The 15,690-nt window shown below is 42.8% G+C and overlaps 1 protein-coding gene across 2 annotated transcripts in view; it reads left to right on the top strand.

The window, feature by feature from the left end:
• ATXN7 (ataxin 7) overlaps positions 1-15,690 on the top strand; it is a 139,499-nt gene that overhangs the window by 79,152 nt on the left and 44,657 nt on the right. For both annotated transcript variants that reach the window (XM_081524522.1, XM_081524523.1), the window contains one exon: positions 13,440-13,689. In XM_081524522.1, the coding sequence (XP_081380648.1) occupies positions 13,440-13,689 (250 nt within the window). The remainder of the gene's footprint in view (positions 1-13,439; positions 13,690-15,690) is intronic.

Here is a 15,690-nt window from a genome sequence, read left to right as displayed (position 1 = left end):
GAACATTTGTAGTGTGTAGTATTTAAGAACATTTGCTGAAGTTCACCCTGAAATTTGTCAGGGTTACAGAAAGACTTTGTTCCCCAAATTGTCTTACTTTGGTTGGTTCTCATAAGAATTGTTTTCCCCACTAGCACCAACACCATCTACAAAAGGGAACTTTAGAAATGTGAGTATTTGTGCTGGGAGACCGGCAAGGAGTCTGGTGTCCAGGCTTCCGAGTGCAGTGATGTGGAGCTGAGACTTAGTCTGAATAGGTCCTCTTCCCTCAGTTTAGTTGTGCCACTGACAACATCAGGGAGACTCCTCAGCTCCCCTTGGCGGGGGGAAGGGGGCAGTGGGTGCAGTGAAATGATGCTAAGACTTGTTGCAGTCAGGTTGTACAGCAGTAGAATGTTTCTGTTTTGTTTTTCTGCTAGCTTAACAAACCCTTCAGTGAATTAACCTGTCTTATTTTTGCGTATTAACTTTGGAAGGATTTGCTCATTCTGTGCTTCTACTTCCTGCTGATGGCTCTTTCCTAGTGTCCTTCTGATTTCTTTTAAGAACCACCCTAGTTTTGCATTGTTAGAATCAGAAATCTTGGGGGGATGGGGAACAGTTTCAGAAGCCCTGTAGATCCTGATATTGCTGCCATGGTTAGGATATGAATGCTTGCTGTAAAAACAAAGCAATGTGGCCACTACTCTTTTGTTTTACAGTAAATTTAGAATTTGTGTCTGTTCTAACAGAAGCCATTTCCTATGCCTCAAAACTCTTTCCCACCCCTTCCAGGCCAAATCTTTTCCACACATGTAATTCATGACTTTTTGCCAAATAGTCTGTGTTGGGTGATGGTATTTTGTAGAGGAATTTCCCCCCTCCTTTTGACATTTAAAAGTGTTCATTCTGAACTATCAGGCATCTGAGTCTGTTTATGTGTGCAGCCTTTATTATCATAAAACTCATATCAGTTGGCTGCTTTTTTCCATGTCTGTTTGATAGTAAGATTTGGCGATTAACAGGACGAGGAGTAGTGATGCGGAAAGTGTAATACGGCAGAGACAGGCAACCAGTTTAACCAGGAAGACATGGTTTTCAAGGATCCACTTAGAGAAGTTTTTGAATTAAAAGCCTAAAAGGTCCCCAGCTTTTGTCAGTTATCCAGCTATTGAACTATGGATAATAATGTGTATATTTTTCTGAAATTAGACGTATTTTACAAATAGGCACAGAAAACGGGTGAAGAGTTTTCTTACTAGATTTAAGGAAAGCTATTCTTAGATATAATAAACTTTTGTTTGTTTAAAGTATAGATACTGGAGAAATAGAATGTGGAAAAAGACTGCTGATATTTGTAAAAATGTATAATATTAAAAACTTTAAGGTCTGTCAACCCTTAAAGTATAGATATATAATGAATCATGTAAATTTTCTAATTTACCTGGTAGTAGTTGTCAGTTTAAAGTTATGCAGGAAAATCAGGTGTGAGTAATTCACATTCTAGTAGGTTAAATTCATAAATTCCATCTTCCTCCAGTTTTGGCCAGCAGCCTTTCCAAAAGAAGGATTAATTTACACCAGCCAGGACGCCTTCTATGACCATATTAGATGAAATTAGACTCCACCCCTTGTTTTCTGTTGATCTGCCAGGACCTTTGTAATTCAAGTGCTTTTTACAGTAGTAGCAAATGTTACATAAGACCAAACATGGAGCATATTTGGAGTTGGTGGGCAGACCCAAATCATGATGCAAGCCTGCAGTAGCAAGTGTGCAATGAAGCACAATCAAATTATGTGAATGGAAGGTGACAAGAAGCCTCCTCAGAGCAGCCCTTCCTCCGCACAGGGGCTGAAAGCTTTACCGGGTAAGTTTTCCGAGGCAGTTCTCAGAGGCTGGGCTTGGCTGGGGGCCCGGTCCTAGATGAGCATGCGGAAGGTGGGCTAGGTCTTTGGGAGCAGGACGGAGCCCCACGCAGAGCAGAGCAGAGCGGGGCGAGCTGGCACAGGCCCCCCTCCCCCGTCCTCTGGCGGCTGTCCCGCCCTGCCGGCAGGCCCGGAGCACTTTGGGCTGAGCGGTGGTGAGTGCGCCCTGCAGTCCGGCTGAGCAGGGGGGTGATCGCAACAGGAGGGATTAGCTGCCGCCCCGCCGGCCGGCCAGCCACAGTAGCCATGCTGAAATGTCATTCGAGTGATCTGGCCAAAGGTCAGGCACAGGCTGGAGTTGAGTTTGCTATTAACTCCCACAAAATGCTGAGGTTTGCACCCAACGGTTCCCATATCTCCAAACAGAGAGAGCAGTGGTTACGTCGCTCTCTAAAAATGGAGGAACGTTGTAACACGCTTTTGACTGTTTGTTTTTTATCTCACTTGCGGTGAGTGAGGTTTCATGACAGGCAGTTCACAGTGTTTCCTGTAGAATGTGTTTGAAAGCCGTTTTGTCGGATTCTTCAATTCCACAGCAAAGATGCAAGCAGAACATTGTGTCAAGAGGAAGAACAACTTCAAAATACAAACAGTAACCCTGGGAAGTCATTCAGTAACTTAAATTGAGTGTATAAAAATTTAATTACTGACTGCCTGCCAGAAAAGACTATTTTTTTTCCCTTCAGTTGTGTTATTAAGGTAGCCAGTACAGCCAAGCTGATTCTGCTCGGGTGGGTTAGGCAGCTGTTCTCAAAGTTACCTTAACTCTCTCATGCCTCCTCTGCAAGCAGGAAGCGAGGTGACAGTTGAGATCTTTAGTTTTCACTGGATTCACATTTCATGCCTCCTGCAACTATGTGCTTGACCGGATGGTTTTAATTGAGGATGAACTTTAGCTACTGGTTTTCAGGACTTGAAATACAAACAGGATTGTAAACCTTTATTCAAACTGCCGTTCATTAAAACAAACCAAAACACAAAACTCTTACTTCTCGTCAGGCAGTTTTACAGTTGCTGTTTTCTGGTTTCGTTTTTGAATATCGCTTTGGTGTTGATTAGTGGACAGCCCGGCCTGTAGGTGGGGCAGATGCTGTTTTCTGTCTTCAGGGGGGGAAAAAAAAACACGTGCTGCAAACTCATCAAAACATTGGCATTGTTCAGTCGTGAATCACCCATTCCTCATTAACAGAGCGCATTTAATGAGGAGGCTATAAAGGCTGTGTTGTGATTTTGAGGTTGTTGTTATTCCCAGGTTCATGGTCTTCTCACCCCTTCCTCTCCTTCCTCCCCAATAAAGTGGAATGTAAAGGCCACAAAACTAGTGGGAAACAGAAGTAAAGATGTGGCTTCCCAACTTAGTGCGGCATTCTGCAGCAGATGGTGCCGTCATTCTGTTGCACCTTGGACTTGCTGCTCCTTTCTGGCCTCAGAGGACAGTGTTCCCTAAGGGGATTCCCGCACAGAAGTTTTCGTTTAAAAAAAAAAACAAGACTCCTCTACTTGAAGTTCTGCCAGGTTGTTTTAATTTTTTCTCTCTCCCCTACGCTTTGTGTTTGTGTGTAAAAACTGGATTGGAGTAGTAAAGACATAGCTTGTTTTTCTTAATTCTTTGTGCATTTTGATGTTAGCCTTGAATCTCTCATTAGAGAAAAACTGGAACCCAGACCTGACTATAGACTAGACGTGACTACAGAGGTGTTTGCATAAGCACTGAGGGTGTTGCCGCTTGGCCCGCACTTGGTGTTAGCACGTTAGAAGGCTAAATTTACAATGATAGTTCACTGAACGTATAGGATGCTTTTCCCCCAACAGATAAGATTAAACCAAAAGTAGCTGAAGACTGGTGGATTTCTTTTCTTGGCTTTTTGTTCCTTGTCACACATTGATACCTGAGGCAGGCAGACCTGTCAATTCAGTGAATGGGAGGGAGACCAAGGGGTGCATTCAGGGAATGCTGTGCATAATTCAGACCTTGAAATCGGGTTTGTTTCAGGTGGGGTGAGTGCTTGCTGTACTCTGTCAGTATCATTTGCTTGACACCGTGCATCCTGAGGACAGCAGAGAGAGGTGCTTATGACTGTTAGCAAAGTAGAAGTGTCAGCCAGCATGTGGCTCACTGCATGATATCCCTGCCGTAGTCTGAAACGGTGACAGCAGCGTTGCAGAGGTGGCGTCGTTGGGTGGCTGCATTTTGCTCAGAGCAGTGACGGCCTTTTCCCCAAAGTTACATATGCTGAGAAACATCTGTGTGTGTTTGTCTGAGATCATGATGATAACTCTCAGTTCAAAGTCTGCACCTTAAGCAGGAGCATAGGAAGGGCCCCCTGAAGGAAGTGAACTGGTTTTTCAGACCATTCAGTTTTCCTTAAGCAAGATGTCTTAAGAAAACAATGATGAGGAACTGATACTATTTTCCCAGCTGAGGCAATCAGTAGTTATACCATTCAGTCTCCCCTCTTTTTCTTTTATCATTCCATCTCCTTTAATAAAGTATTTGGAATTTTGGAAGGCCTTTTTTTTTTTTCCCCTAATGTTTGCACAGAGCTACAAGTTAAGATGGCAGGGGAGGGCTACCTCCAGATATTCAATAAGTTCTTCATATTTCTCACATACTTGAAAGCAAAGTTCAGAAAGAACAGCCCCCCTGGGAAGAATTCCTGGCAAGAGGATTATCTTAGGTTGCCATATTTGTGGTCCTTTCTTAGCAACATTATTTGCAATCCATTCACGCCTATCCCTTCCCCCTCCAGAGTTGGGGAGTTGGGAGTCGTTCTCCCTTGTAATCTGCCCTTTGTGATCTGTTTTCTTTCATCAGCCAGTGTGAATGGGAATGCTGCAGGGCTGCCCTGCCCAGAGACGTGGAAATGCCAAGGGACCTGGAATACTTTAGTGGGCCTTTTATTTCCGTCATAAAGCACTGACTTCAAGAGCTTGATAATTTGATTATAGACCTTGGCTAAAAGTTGTTTCAAGTGGCCCAAGTGCTGTAAATGACTCTCATTTCTGCACTTTCCCCCTGTGTTTGAATTTTAAAACACCTCTGCATTAGGGGGAGGAAAAATGCATTTGGCAGAAGTCGCAGTTCGAGACTAATTTGTTAGGGCAGCCAGTGTTGAAATCATCCTTTTCAGTTAAGTCTCTCTAGTGGAAATGATGCCGCAGGCTTTGTGGTAAAGACTTTTCCTTCCTCGCTGTTTTCCAGTGCCGTTGGTAACCCACCTAAGCATCCTCTGAGGGGGCCTCCTGGCTCCAGTTTTGGCTCTTGGCTCACTGCCCTTTGAGGTGCTGCACATCAGAGGTCAGCACTGGATCCCCCAGCTTGAGATTTGAACATTCCAGGCACAGTCCCACCGATTTGCTTCCTTTTTAGCATCAGACTATGCACTGGTTGCTCTGGAGTATTCCAATCAAGTCCTTGGGGACCCTCCAGAAACTGGATCAAAGAAAAAGCAGATTTACGATTAAAAAGAGTATGTAAGGACGGGAGTAGAATTGGATTGTGTTTGTTGGTCAGGCATGTGAGACTGCTTCTAGAAAAGAACAAGAATGTTTACAGGGAGAAGTTGACGGTGAGAGCAGTGATGAGATGTTGTTAAATGTGTTATGTCCACATATAGTCCGTGATGTGACTTTAAAAGTGTGCTAATTTTTTTGTTAAATAGTTACTAGGGCAAAAAATAGCTATGTCAAACCCAAAGTCATGGTTTCACAGATACTGCTTAGGATGTTGCTAAATTGGGTATGCCTGGTCAGTTGCTGTAATATGTATATAATATATATTATGCAGGCTTAGATATAGTCTGCCTCAAGTCCTGATCTTAGATGTTTCATAGGGGTCATACTCCTTATGAAACACAGTGATGCCAGTTTGACCCCTTGTAAGTTGTGTTTGGTGGCCCCAAAACTGAAATATGACGGTTACTTTGGGTTAATTAGGACCTATGAGTAGCACATAGCAGTTATTTCCAACCTGAATGTCAAATAAGCAATTTAATTTTTTGAAAGGGCTGCTTAATGAATGACCCAGCATTTCTAAACTGAGCTTTTGGTGTATGCAGTTATTACTTGCTATGTCTGGCCAAAGAATCTGTGCTTTACATTTTATAGCCACATGAAAGCTTGATTATTAAAAATCCTTGCTTTCAGTGGGAGTAGTTATAGAGTATTAGTGGAATGGGACTGTCAGAGACACCATGAAATCATATATTCCTTGACCTGTGGGTTGGTAGTTCTCATAAGGCCTTTCTAGGACGTCCCTAATGGTCCAATCATTAAGACTCCACACCTCCACTGCATGGGGCATGGGTTCAGTCCCTGGTTGGGAAACTTAAGATCCTGCAAGCTGTATGGCTTGGCCAAGAAAAGAAGGAAAACAAGGTCTTTCTGTAACAGACTATTCATTCTATTTAATCTCACCTGACCTAACCCATCCAAAATTGTGAGTTTCACTTAGAGAAAAATTTGGGGGTTTGGGGAATCATTGCTTAGATAATCTACATAAAATTGCCACCTTTGGATCCATAAACTTGATCATCACTTTCTTTCTTTTCACCTGCAGTTCTTCCTAAGTGATTCAATTCTCTTAGGAAAATGGGCCAACTTTTTAATTATGAAGTAATTTTAGCTTGAATGGATGTCTTTTTTGGTTGGTGTATGAATGTATTCATTTTTAATGAATTGTAAAAGTTGCAAACTCTCCACTGAAATGAACTTAATATCTTCCTAGACTGACATGTAAACTAAATCTATAAACTTAAGTTTCTACCACACTGGAGAAGGTGCAGTGGGTTTGCTTTGTTCTTTGGTGATTTCTGCCAGCTTGAATAATCAGCAGGCCTTTCCCGCTTGGTGTCTATAATTGTCACCACCTGAACTTAACAGGGAGCCTCTGTCCTCCTTGCTATGGAGTTCCCAGTCCCTGGTCCACAGTGGGCTTTACAACTCTGTTACTTAATCCCTGCAGCCCTGCAAGGTAGGCTTGACAGATGAAGAGTCTGCTAAAGTAGGTAGAGTTAGGTCTTTGCCCAGGGTGTCACCCAGCTAGTTAGTGACAGAGCAAGGATTTGAACCCACGTGTCTCTGACTCCAAAGTTCTTGCTGTTTCAAGTGATCTACTAAAAAAAAGATGACTTTTTTTGTTTTAGTTTTACTTTGGATTCTATTCAAACCGGTCAATTAATCGAGACTGTGTCCAACAAACTCTGTCAGGAAGACGACCAGGAGCAGAGCGAGACTGCAAGCATGTCTAATGGTGCTGGTCAGTGGGGGGCCAGTCTCACCCTGTGAAACAGGTGTTTGCTACTCCTCCTCGTGGGTTCTTTGTAGCGCATAAGCGTCTGGGAACTTTGTAAGTGATTCTTTTTAGCCAAGCCAGAAAGGCAGCCTGACAAGCACTTTCTAGAAAAAAAATCATTCTTAAAACCATCTTAAATGATTCCCTGAGGGGTGGGGAATGAATGCAACACTGACGGAGACCATAGCTAACCTTTAGGTTAGCAACTTCCAAAATAGAGATTAAATCCACAACAATCTGATCTTCCCTTGAACAGATTGTGGCTCCCCACCCCAAATTTACCAAAGCTTTGTCTTACAATTGTTGTATGTTCTGACTGTGCAGCCCTCTGTGCAGCCCAAATAATTGCCTCCACTTGCTGAGCACTTGGAAAGAGGATATATGACCCGCCATCACCCTTCCCTTCCGCCTGCCTTTTGGACTGTGCATCACGGTCTGCTCATAACGCCACTTAAGGGCAGGTGGATTGTCCTGGCTCCAGCCTGGGCACTGGAGTCAGCCTTCCTGGGCTTGCATGCTGATCCTGCCTCTGGGTTAGCTGGGTGATGTTGGGCAACCAACTTGAGTCCTTTAAAGCCTTGGCTTTCTCATCTGGAAAGAGGGGATCATGGCAGTGTCTGCTCTGTAGGAAGATGATTAGGGCTAAATGACATAGTCCCTGTAAAATTTTGTAGCATGGTGCCTGTTATGTGCAGTCTCTGCCCGATAAACGGTAGTAACTCCTGTTGCTGCTATTGTTGAATGTGAGACTTACATTAATCAGTTGTTCAGCACATAAAAGATAAGCAATAGGTTTAATAAGATACCAGAAAAGGGCCTTGAGTAAAAATAGTTTTATGGGGTTTTCTGAGCTGTTCACCTCTGTGCCTGCTCTTGCATGATGCTTGTGAAGAGTGAGACAAATTGATACCATGCTTGGGAGTGATAATAGGCCTTGCTTTATTTTGGCATGTGTGGAATTGAGGCCAGAAAACCAACTGATCTCTCTTTTTTAAAAGTATGTGTTTGATAAACAAGTAAACCATATTTGTTGTAGAAAAACAACATGCAAAAGTTTTTCAAAAATAGACCTGTAGGCCAAGGGATGACCATTTAACAAATGACAGATATTTTTGTAGATTTTTTTTTCAAGCATGAGTGATTTGAAGTTACAGTGTTTTTTGACTGCCGTTTAGGTTTGTATCCTAACTTTGACAGTTGTACATCATAAGTTATTTTTAGGTTTGTTTTTGTTTTTTTTTCTTCAGAGCAATATATATGGCTTTTAAAGATCTAATTATTTGCTTTGAACTCCTTTTTGGTTTGTACCTAAGTGTCAACACTTACATATGCATTTTTTTTTTGAACCTCAGCATGAATCCACAATTAATTATAAGCTCAGTATTCTTGGTTACTTTCTGTTTTGGAAGAGTTAAAGTTGTCCTATCCCCTACCCATCCCAATCTTACCCTGGCCTGCAGTGGTGTCACATGTTCAAGTCACAAGAGAAAGAAAGGCCGATGCACTCATCTCATGCTCTCTCTCTTGCTCCCTCTGTCTCTACATCTATTCGTCTGTGTGATCACCCCTGACCCACCACTGCTACATAGACACTGCACCCTCACCCACCCATGTCTGTTTTTCTGTCTATCCTCTGTCTTTTCACTGTATCTGTGTCTGTCTGTCTGCCTGTCTTTCCTGCTTGCTGGAGCCCTTCACAGGGCCCTCCTCACTTAGGGAGAGAGTATGCTTTTTCTGGGCCAGTGCTAGGCCCTGGAGAGAGGAGTGCTTTGAAAATCAACTTGGACTCTTCACCAAACCACACTGCAGTTACGCTTAGCATCTGGCCACCAGTTTGTCCACTTAGTATAAGGTCCCTAACCCTACTCATAAGTTGCCCATTTCCCTTTTGATCTAGAAACAAAACACTTCTTAAAATCTTAAGACAATTAAGGGCCCAGCTTGAAAGGTTGGGGAGAGTCCAACACAAGTTAATTTGGTTTTTTCATCTTTATTTTCTCGTGAAGGGAAAGCCAGATGCCACCCTTTCCAGTGAATAAGTTAGCAGACCATGATGTGAAGGAACAGCTTAATTCAGCAGCGTGACGAGGGTTTGAGCTGGCACTTTTCAGCCAGAATCACATTTATATACACACACACACAGTCTGTTTCAAGTTTTAGTGAATGAAAGAAATTCACATGATAGATTGCCATTCTAAGTTTTTAAACAGCTTTTATTGTTGCCGTAGGAAATATAACTTTTTTGATAAGCTATTGGTACATCAGCTGACTTTTAGGGTTAGAAAGCTTTGAATCTTGATTTTTCTAATGCAAAATCCCATATCAAGAGTTAATAGACAAGAAAAAAAAAAGGATTAACTGAAGAAAAGGGGAGAGTGGACTATAATGAGAATAGAAAACTGAAAGAGCAGGAACTTCCTTGGGGTCCAGTAGTTAGAACTCTGTGCCCCTCTGCCAGGGGCACGGGTTCATTCCTGGCTGGGGAACTAAGACCTCACATGCCATGCGGTATGGCCAAAAAAGAAAAAAAGAAAATCGAAAGAACAAACTGAAATTGCAGTCAGTTCTACAACAAAACACGCATTCCTAAAAAATTACTGCACTGTGCAAAGTTGTGCAATAAAACCCACAAGAGACTCATTAGAAAAATGGGATAATGGGCACAAACACTCAAAACTTAATCAGTGACACTGAGAAAGATAGGAACCTAACAAGAATGGTAGCACAGTTGCATGTGTATTAAATGCTTTGAAAAATACATAAATATTGTAATATGAGTTTTCCTTGAAGACAGCCTGGCATGTGCTTCTGAAGGTAGGGGTCAACAGAGTTTCAGGTTGTGAGCTGATCTGAAATGGTGGAAGGAAGGGTATCTGAAATGGAGGGAAAGCTGTCACACCAGCTGTGGATGACGTGGCTCCTCACGTCCATGGTGAACTGGGGTGGATGGTGCATGTTTGGTGGAGGTGAGCAGATTGAGAGTGTGTGCTTTTATTTTCATGTGGCTTAGTTCAACCAGGTATAGTTTTCAGTGTTCACCTAGTGCTTCTTACAGAGGAAATCTCACAAAAGCAAATGCAAAAATTCTTTATGCTGAAATTCTTCCCTAGTAGATCAGTGGCTTCAGAAATACTTTCTGTCTTCAGGGTGATCATTATAGAAGATTAATTAGATTGATAATTTCATTTACATCGCTTGATATGAGAAAATACATCACTTTTCACTCAGAGACACTTGAGAATTCTGATACGTGTCAAATTGTAAAAGGAATGTATTTCCTAGAAGTCAAAGTTCTGGTTGGAAGTTTTTCCCCCTCTTTGTGTTACAGATATGGTGGTATTCCTTTAGTACTCTTCCACTGGGGGGACACAGGATGATTTTTGTGGCAGTATATGGATGAATATTGTAATATTTAATGTATATCAGAAGTGTAATGTATATTGTAGACTTTTAAAACTTATTATTTTACACATGCTATTGTTTTGGGAAAGTATCTCTCTACTGAGTGATACCTTATTTCACGCTGGGCCATCTGAAAATAGATTGGGAGGGGCAGTTTTGATTGGGGGGTAGTTTTAGGCTGTCCTTGGTGGAGTGGTACCACTTACTGGTGATGAGGGGCTTGGGAAACAGGAATTCTAACCACTCTGAGGTCCTGTTTGAGAATTATTGTGTCCAAAATACCAGTGATATCCCCACGAGAGACTGGTGAATATTGAATTAGAGAGAAACAGTGGAGTTGATTATTTAAATAGAAATGTTGAGTGAAAAATAGTATTTTATGTGGCAGATGTGGACTTACTCAGTTGTGGTTAATGGTCCTGGAGACATTAGCCTGGTCTTAGGCAATCTCTCACCATTGGCTGCACAGTGGAATCACACAGAACTTGTAAGCATCTGAATGCCCAGGCCACAGAAAAATCAGAATCAGAATCTGAGAGTGGAAGTGAAGCATCAGTATTTGTTTTAGCTTATTACATTATGTCAGTGAGTAGCCAAGGTTGAGAAGTACTGGTCTGGGACCATGTGAGAGTCACTCTCTTCACAAGAAGAGCTGCGCCAATCAGGCCAATGTTAACTGAAGGCCTACTCTGTGCCAGGCTCTCAGGGGCAGCTGACCGAGACAATAAGCTCCGTCATCCAAGGGAGTCAGGGAATGGAAACAGATTTTCACAGTGCTGGCTGACAATGCTGATGCTTGAAAGTATATTCAGAGTATTTGGGGATCACAGAAGAGAAGGAAAGTTAATTTTTTTTTTTTTTTTTAATTTTATAGAAAGCCTCAGATGCCAAATTAGCTTATTTTGGCTTTCCCTTCCTTACACACAACTGTCATATCTGGGGAAGAAAGCAGCAGGCACTTATAAATGACTACCAGTTGAGCCTTCCTAACTTGGTTGTAGCCTCTGTGTGTTCTAGTTGGAGAATTTGAATTCTGTTTATAGATAATGTAATAATTTTGTCCTGGTGTAGAGCAGGCTCTTAGTACCTCATAAAGCATCAGTGACCTGATGTCCTTCTGGGAATAACTCAGCACAGCTTCACTGGTTAAAAAAGACATTTGGAAATAAACTATTTATGTGATAGGGAAACAATGGAAACAGTGACAGTTTATTTTCTTGGGCTCCAAAATCACTGCAGATGGTGACTGCAGCCATGAAATTAAAAGATGCTAGTACCTTGGAAGAAAAGCTATGACTAACCTAGACAGCATATTAAAAAACAGAGACATAACTTTGCCGGTAAAGGTCCATTTAGTCAAAGCTGTGGTTTTTCCTTGGACCATAAAGGAGGCCGAATGCCAAAGTATTGATGCTTTTGAACTGTGGTGCTGGAGAAGACTCTTGAGAGTCTCTTGGATTGCAAGGAGATCAAACCAGTCAATCCTAAAGGAAATCAGTCCTGAATATTCATTAGAGGCACTGACGCTGAAGCTCCAATACTTTGGCCACCTGATGTTAAGAACGGACTCATTAGAAAAGAACCTAATGCTGGGAAAGATTGAAGGCAGGAGGAGAAGGGGACGACAGAGGATGAGATGGTTGGTGGCATCACTGACTCAATGGACTTAAGTTTGAGCTAGCTCCGGGAGTTGGTGATGGACAGGGAAGCCTGGTGTGCTGCAGTCCATGGAGTGGCAAAGAGTTGGACACTACTGAGTGACTGAACTGAACTGTAGTCAAATTGATTCTAATATACTGAATTTTTAAAATATTCATACAACTTCCATGTTGTGATAAATAAATGTTGAGTCACATACATTTTTAAACCTAAGAGTTAAGCAAACATGCCATTTTAAAGTACAAGTTTAACTGAAAGTAATTACTAAGCTACCAGCATAAGGTGCTTAAGTAGATAAAGTTACTAAATAATTTACTTGTTTCTGATGGTAACATTCTTCAGCTCGCATTTATTTAGTATGCATTGCCTTACTCTGAGAAAACCTGATTCTCTAGTGGATAGACTAACTTTCAGTTAAACCTGTGTAGTTCTTGTTTAACCATGAATTACTTCCTGGTTTATAAAACAGGCGAAGCTATTTGTGGTATTTTTGTCTTGCGCCTTTGGCATCTTAGTGGTGTGAACCAGAGCTGTGCCATCTGTAGTCAAGTAAGATTATTTTAAAAGTGGGGGAGGGGTTGGGGGTGGGGAGTGAAGTGATTCACTGGTAAATTTCAGCACAGATTCGTAAGGAATGATAAGATAACCCTAGAAACATTCTTATTTGGTGTCATATGCTGGTGGGTAGTGACAAAAAAATAAAATGAAAGTACAACTTGTTTCTTAACACTTTGCTGTTTTGAAAATTAGAGATGTCCCTCACTAGAAAGAAAGACAAAATTCTGTGTGGTGTCAATGAACAGAGCTCTGGAGATGAATGAATAATTTTCCCCTCTCTGACTACAAATTGGAGTCAGTGAGGTTTATTTCTAAAATGCAAAAACCAGTATTCTCAGGTTTAAAGTGGCTATTTAATTTCCTAGTGGTTATCTATGTATGATAAACCTCTTTACGGTGAAATGTTTTCTTAAGCAGAAGAACCAGTTCCTAGAATCCAGAATAAGTCTGTAGGGCCTAGATAAGCCATTTCTGAAAGCTGGTGAGTTTAATATATTTTCACTTAGTGACACATTTTTTGAACCTAAATGTGTTGATTTCAGGGGACTCCTCCAGGGTTCTATTGAAGACTTGCCTCAAACAGTGTTTTCTCCCCCCCCCCCAACTTTGTTTTCCTTTTCAGAAAGAAGACATAGCTCATCCAGCAAGCCTTCTTTGGCCGTTCCTCCCACTTCAGTATTTTCCTTCTTCCCTTCTCTGTCCAAAAGCAAAGGAGGCAGTGGAAGTGGAAGCAGCCGTTCTTCCAGCGGAGGTGTTCTGAGCACATCCTCGTTAAGTTCCAAGTTGTTGAAATCGCCCAAAGAGAAACTGCAGCTCAGGGGGAACAGGCCCATGCATCCCATTCAGCAAAATAGAGTCCCCCATGGTAGAATGTGAGTATGGCTCAGAAGGTTCTTAAAGCTCACCAGCCGGAAGTGGAACTGTGTACACAAGTAGCCTGTGAGAGTGTCTGTGGATAATGTAAAGGAAAGCCCACTTTGGGGGAAATCCAGATATACGTTGTTGTTTCTTTTTGTTTCCCTATTACAGCTTGGGAAACTTTGCAGAGTCATGATAGCAGCACTAATAATAATAATAGTCAGGTTAATGATACTTATCTATTGATCCTTTCTTGTGTGCCAGCTGTTGAGATTTAGTTGTGTGTATTGTCATTTTCTTATCACAACAATCCTATGAAATAGATATTGTGGTTATCTCCTTTATGTGCACAATGAGAGGGAAGCGTGAAAAGATTTAGCCATGGGACTCTCAAGTCGAACAGGCCTGAGGGTCATATCCCACCCCTGTCACTTCCTAGCTGAGGGGCCTTAGCCAAGGCCCTGTTTTATTCAGAGTTTAAAGACCATAGCCCCTGTGCAGGGTCGCTGGGATGGTAGGATTCATGTGTTAAGAGCCAAGGACCTGGCTAGTGTCAGCCCCACAAGAGACTGTGCAGGAAGGGGTACTGGTGCTGCTGCCATTGATGATAACAGTGAGGATAAAAAACCAGAGAGATCCCCAGAAGCTGTTCTAGGGTTTTCTGAGGCTTGCAATGCAAATAGGGAAGCAGTGCTTCCTCCCACCCCCTGACTTGGGTTCACATCAGAGCACTGATGAGGGGAGGCTGAAAGAGGTTCCCACCACGAGCACAGGCCTTGGCGAGTTTCCGCGGTGGATCCATAGGCTGGCAGGCTCTGTGTGGTCACATGAAGAGCAGCCGTGCCCTCTCATGGAAACACATCCTGCCGGCTCATGGCATCCCTCAGCCTTGGTGGCGGGTGGCTTTTCCCTGGCCCGCCTCCCCTGTGCAGGGTATGCCATACGTCTCAGTCCCAAGGTCTGATAACCTGGTTAATCTTTGGGCAGCGGGCAGCACCTGCTCTTGTGCACAGACCTTGCCAGCTTGGAGAGGCCGTGGCATCTTGTGGTGTCTCCGCCGCTGTCGGGCTTCTCCAGGTACAGCTGTTTGGTGCTGTTTGTCCCGGTTGCTAAGCCCCCAGCCTCCACTCATCTGTCAGAAGCGCAAGTACAGCGGGCTTGGCTTTCGTTCCTGGAGCTGTCAGAGCGCCAAAGAAAATGCCAGTGCAGCGTGTAAGTCACTCGCCAGCTTAACAGCTGTTAGAGCACTGACTGCGCTGGACAAAATGTACAAAACCTCACCAGTCCAAATTTTCTGTATCTGTAGCTGGGCTTTAGATGGGGACCAGGCCAGCTGTTAGCTTCAAAGCAGTGTTTGCCACCCAAGTGACAGTATCGGTAAGACGCCAAGAAAAATCAGTTCTTGGTTAGTGATCCAGGTATTCAGTGCTCACGAGCTGGGTGCCAGGCACTTAGATTCCAGGCTCCTGTCAGGGAAGCCTTCTTCAGGGTCTGGAGAATTACCGCTTCAGTGACACGTCATGTCCTAATTAAACCTGAATCTTCCTCGTTGACAGGGGCAGAGAGGCTCTTCTTGGAGATAAACTGTTAGGCACTTTTCAGTTTTTCTAAGTCCATAGTGACCTTTCTTGGAAATGTCCTCTAATTTCAGTTGCTCTCTCCTCTACTCACTCATTTTACTTCATTTTGATGGATCATTTCTTAAAAATGACAGTTCTCAAAGGATATCCTTATGGGATCCTGCAGTAATCTCTGGTCCTTTGAGACCTTTTCATATTCTGCTGCTTGCAGGAGTTGTATTGGGTAACAGGCTCATGTGTAAGATTGTTCTGGAATGATGAAAGGCCAGGTAAATGTGATGGTTCCTCTGGAGCTCTCTGCCTCTCCAGAAAGGCTTATGGATAAAGGTTCGCTGAGTTTTCTGCATAGTCCTAACAGATTTTCCCAAGGTGTCTTTGGGAGCCTAGCTCTGCACAGCACATAGGTAGACCTAGGTTCTGCCTCATTCCTCTGGT

This window comes from Giraffa tippelskirchi, chromosome 9 (assembly GCF_054371585.1).
Source record: "Giraffa tippelskirchi isolate mGirTip1 chromosome 9, T2T-mGirTip1v1.2.pri, whole genome shotgun sequence".
Classification (NCBI taxonomy): Eukaryota; Metazoa; Chordata; class Mammalia; order Artiodactyla; family Giraffidae; genus Giraffa; species Giraffa tippelskirchi.
Note: the sequence above shows the minus strand (reverse complement) of the source record. Positions and strands in the feature narration are given on the sequence as shown.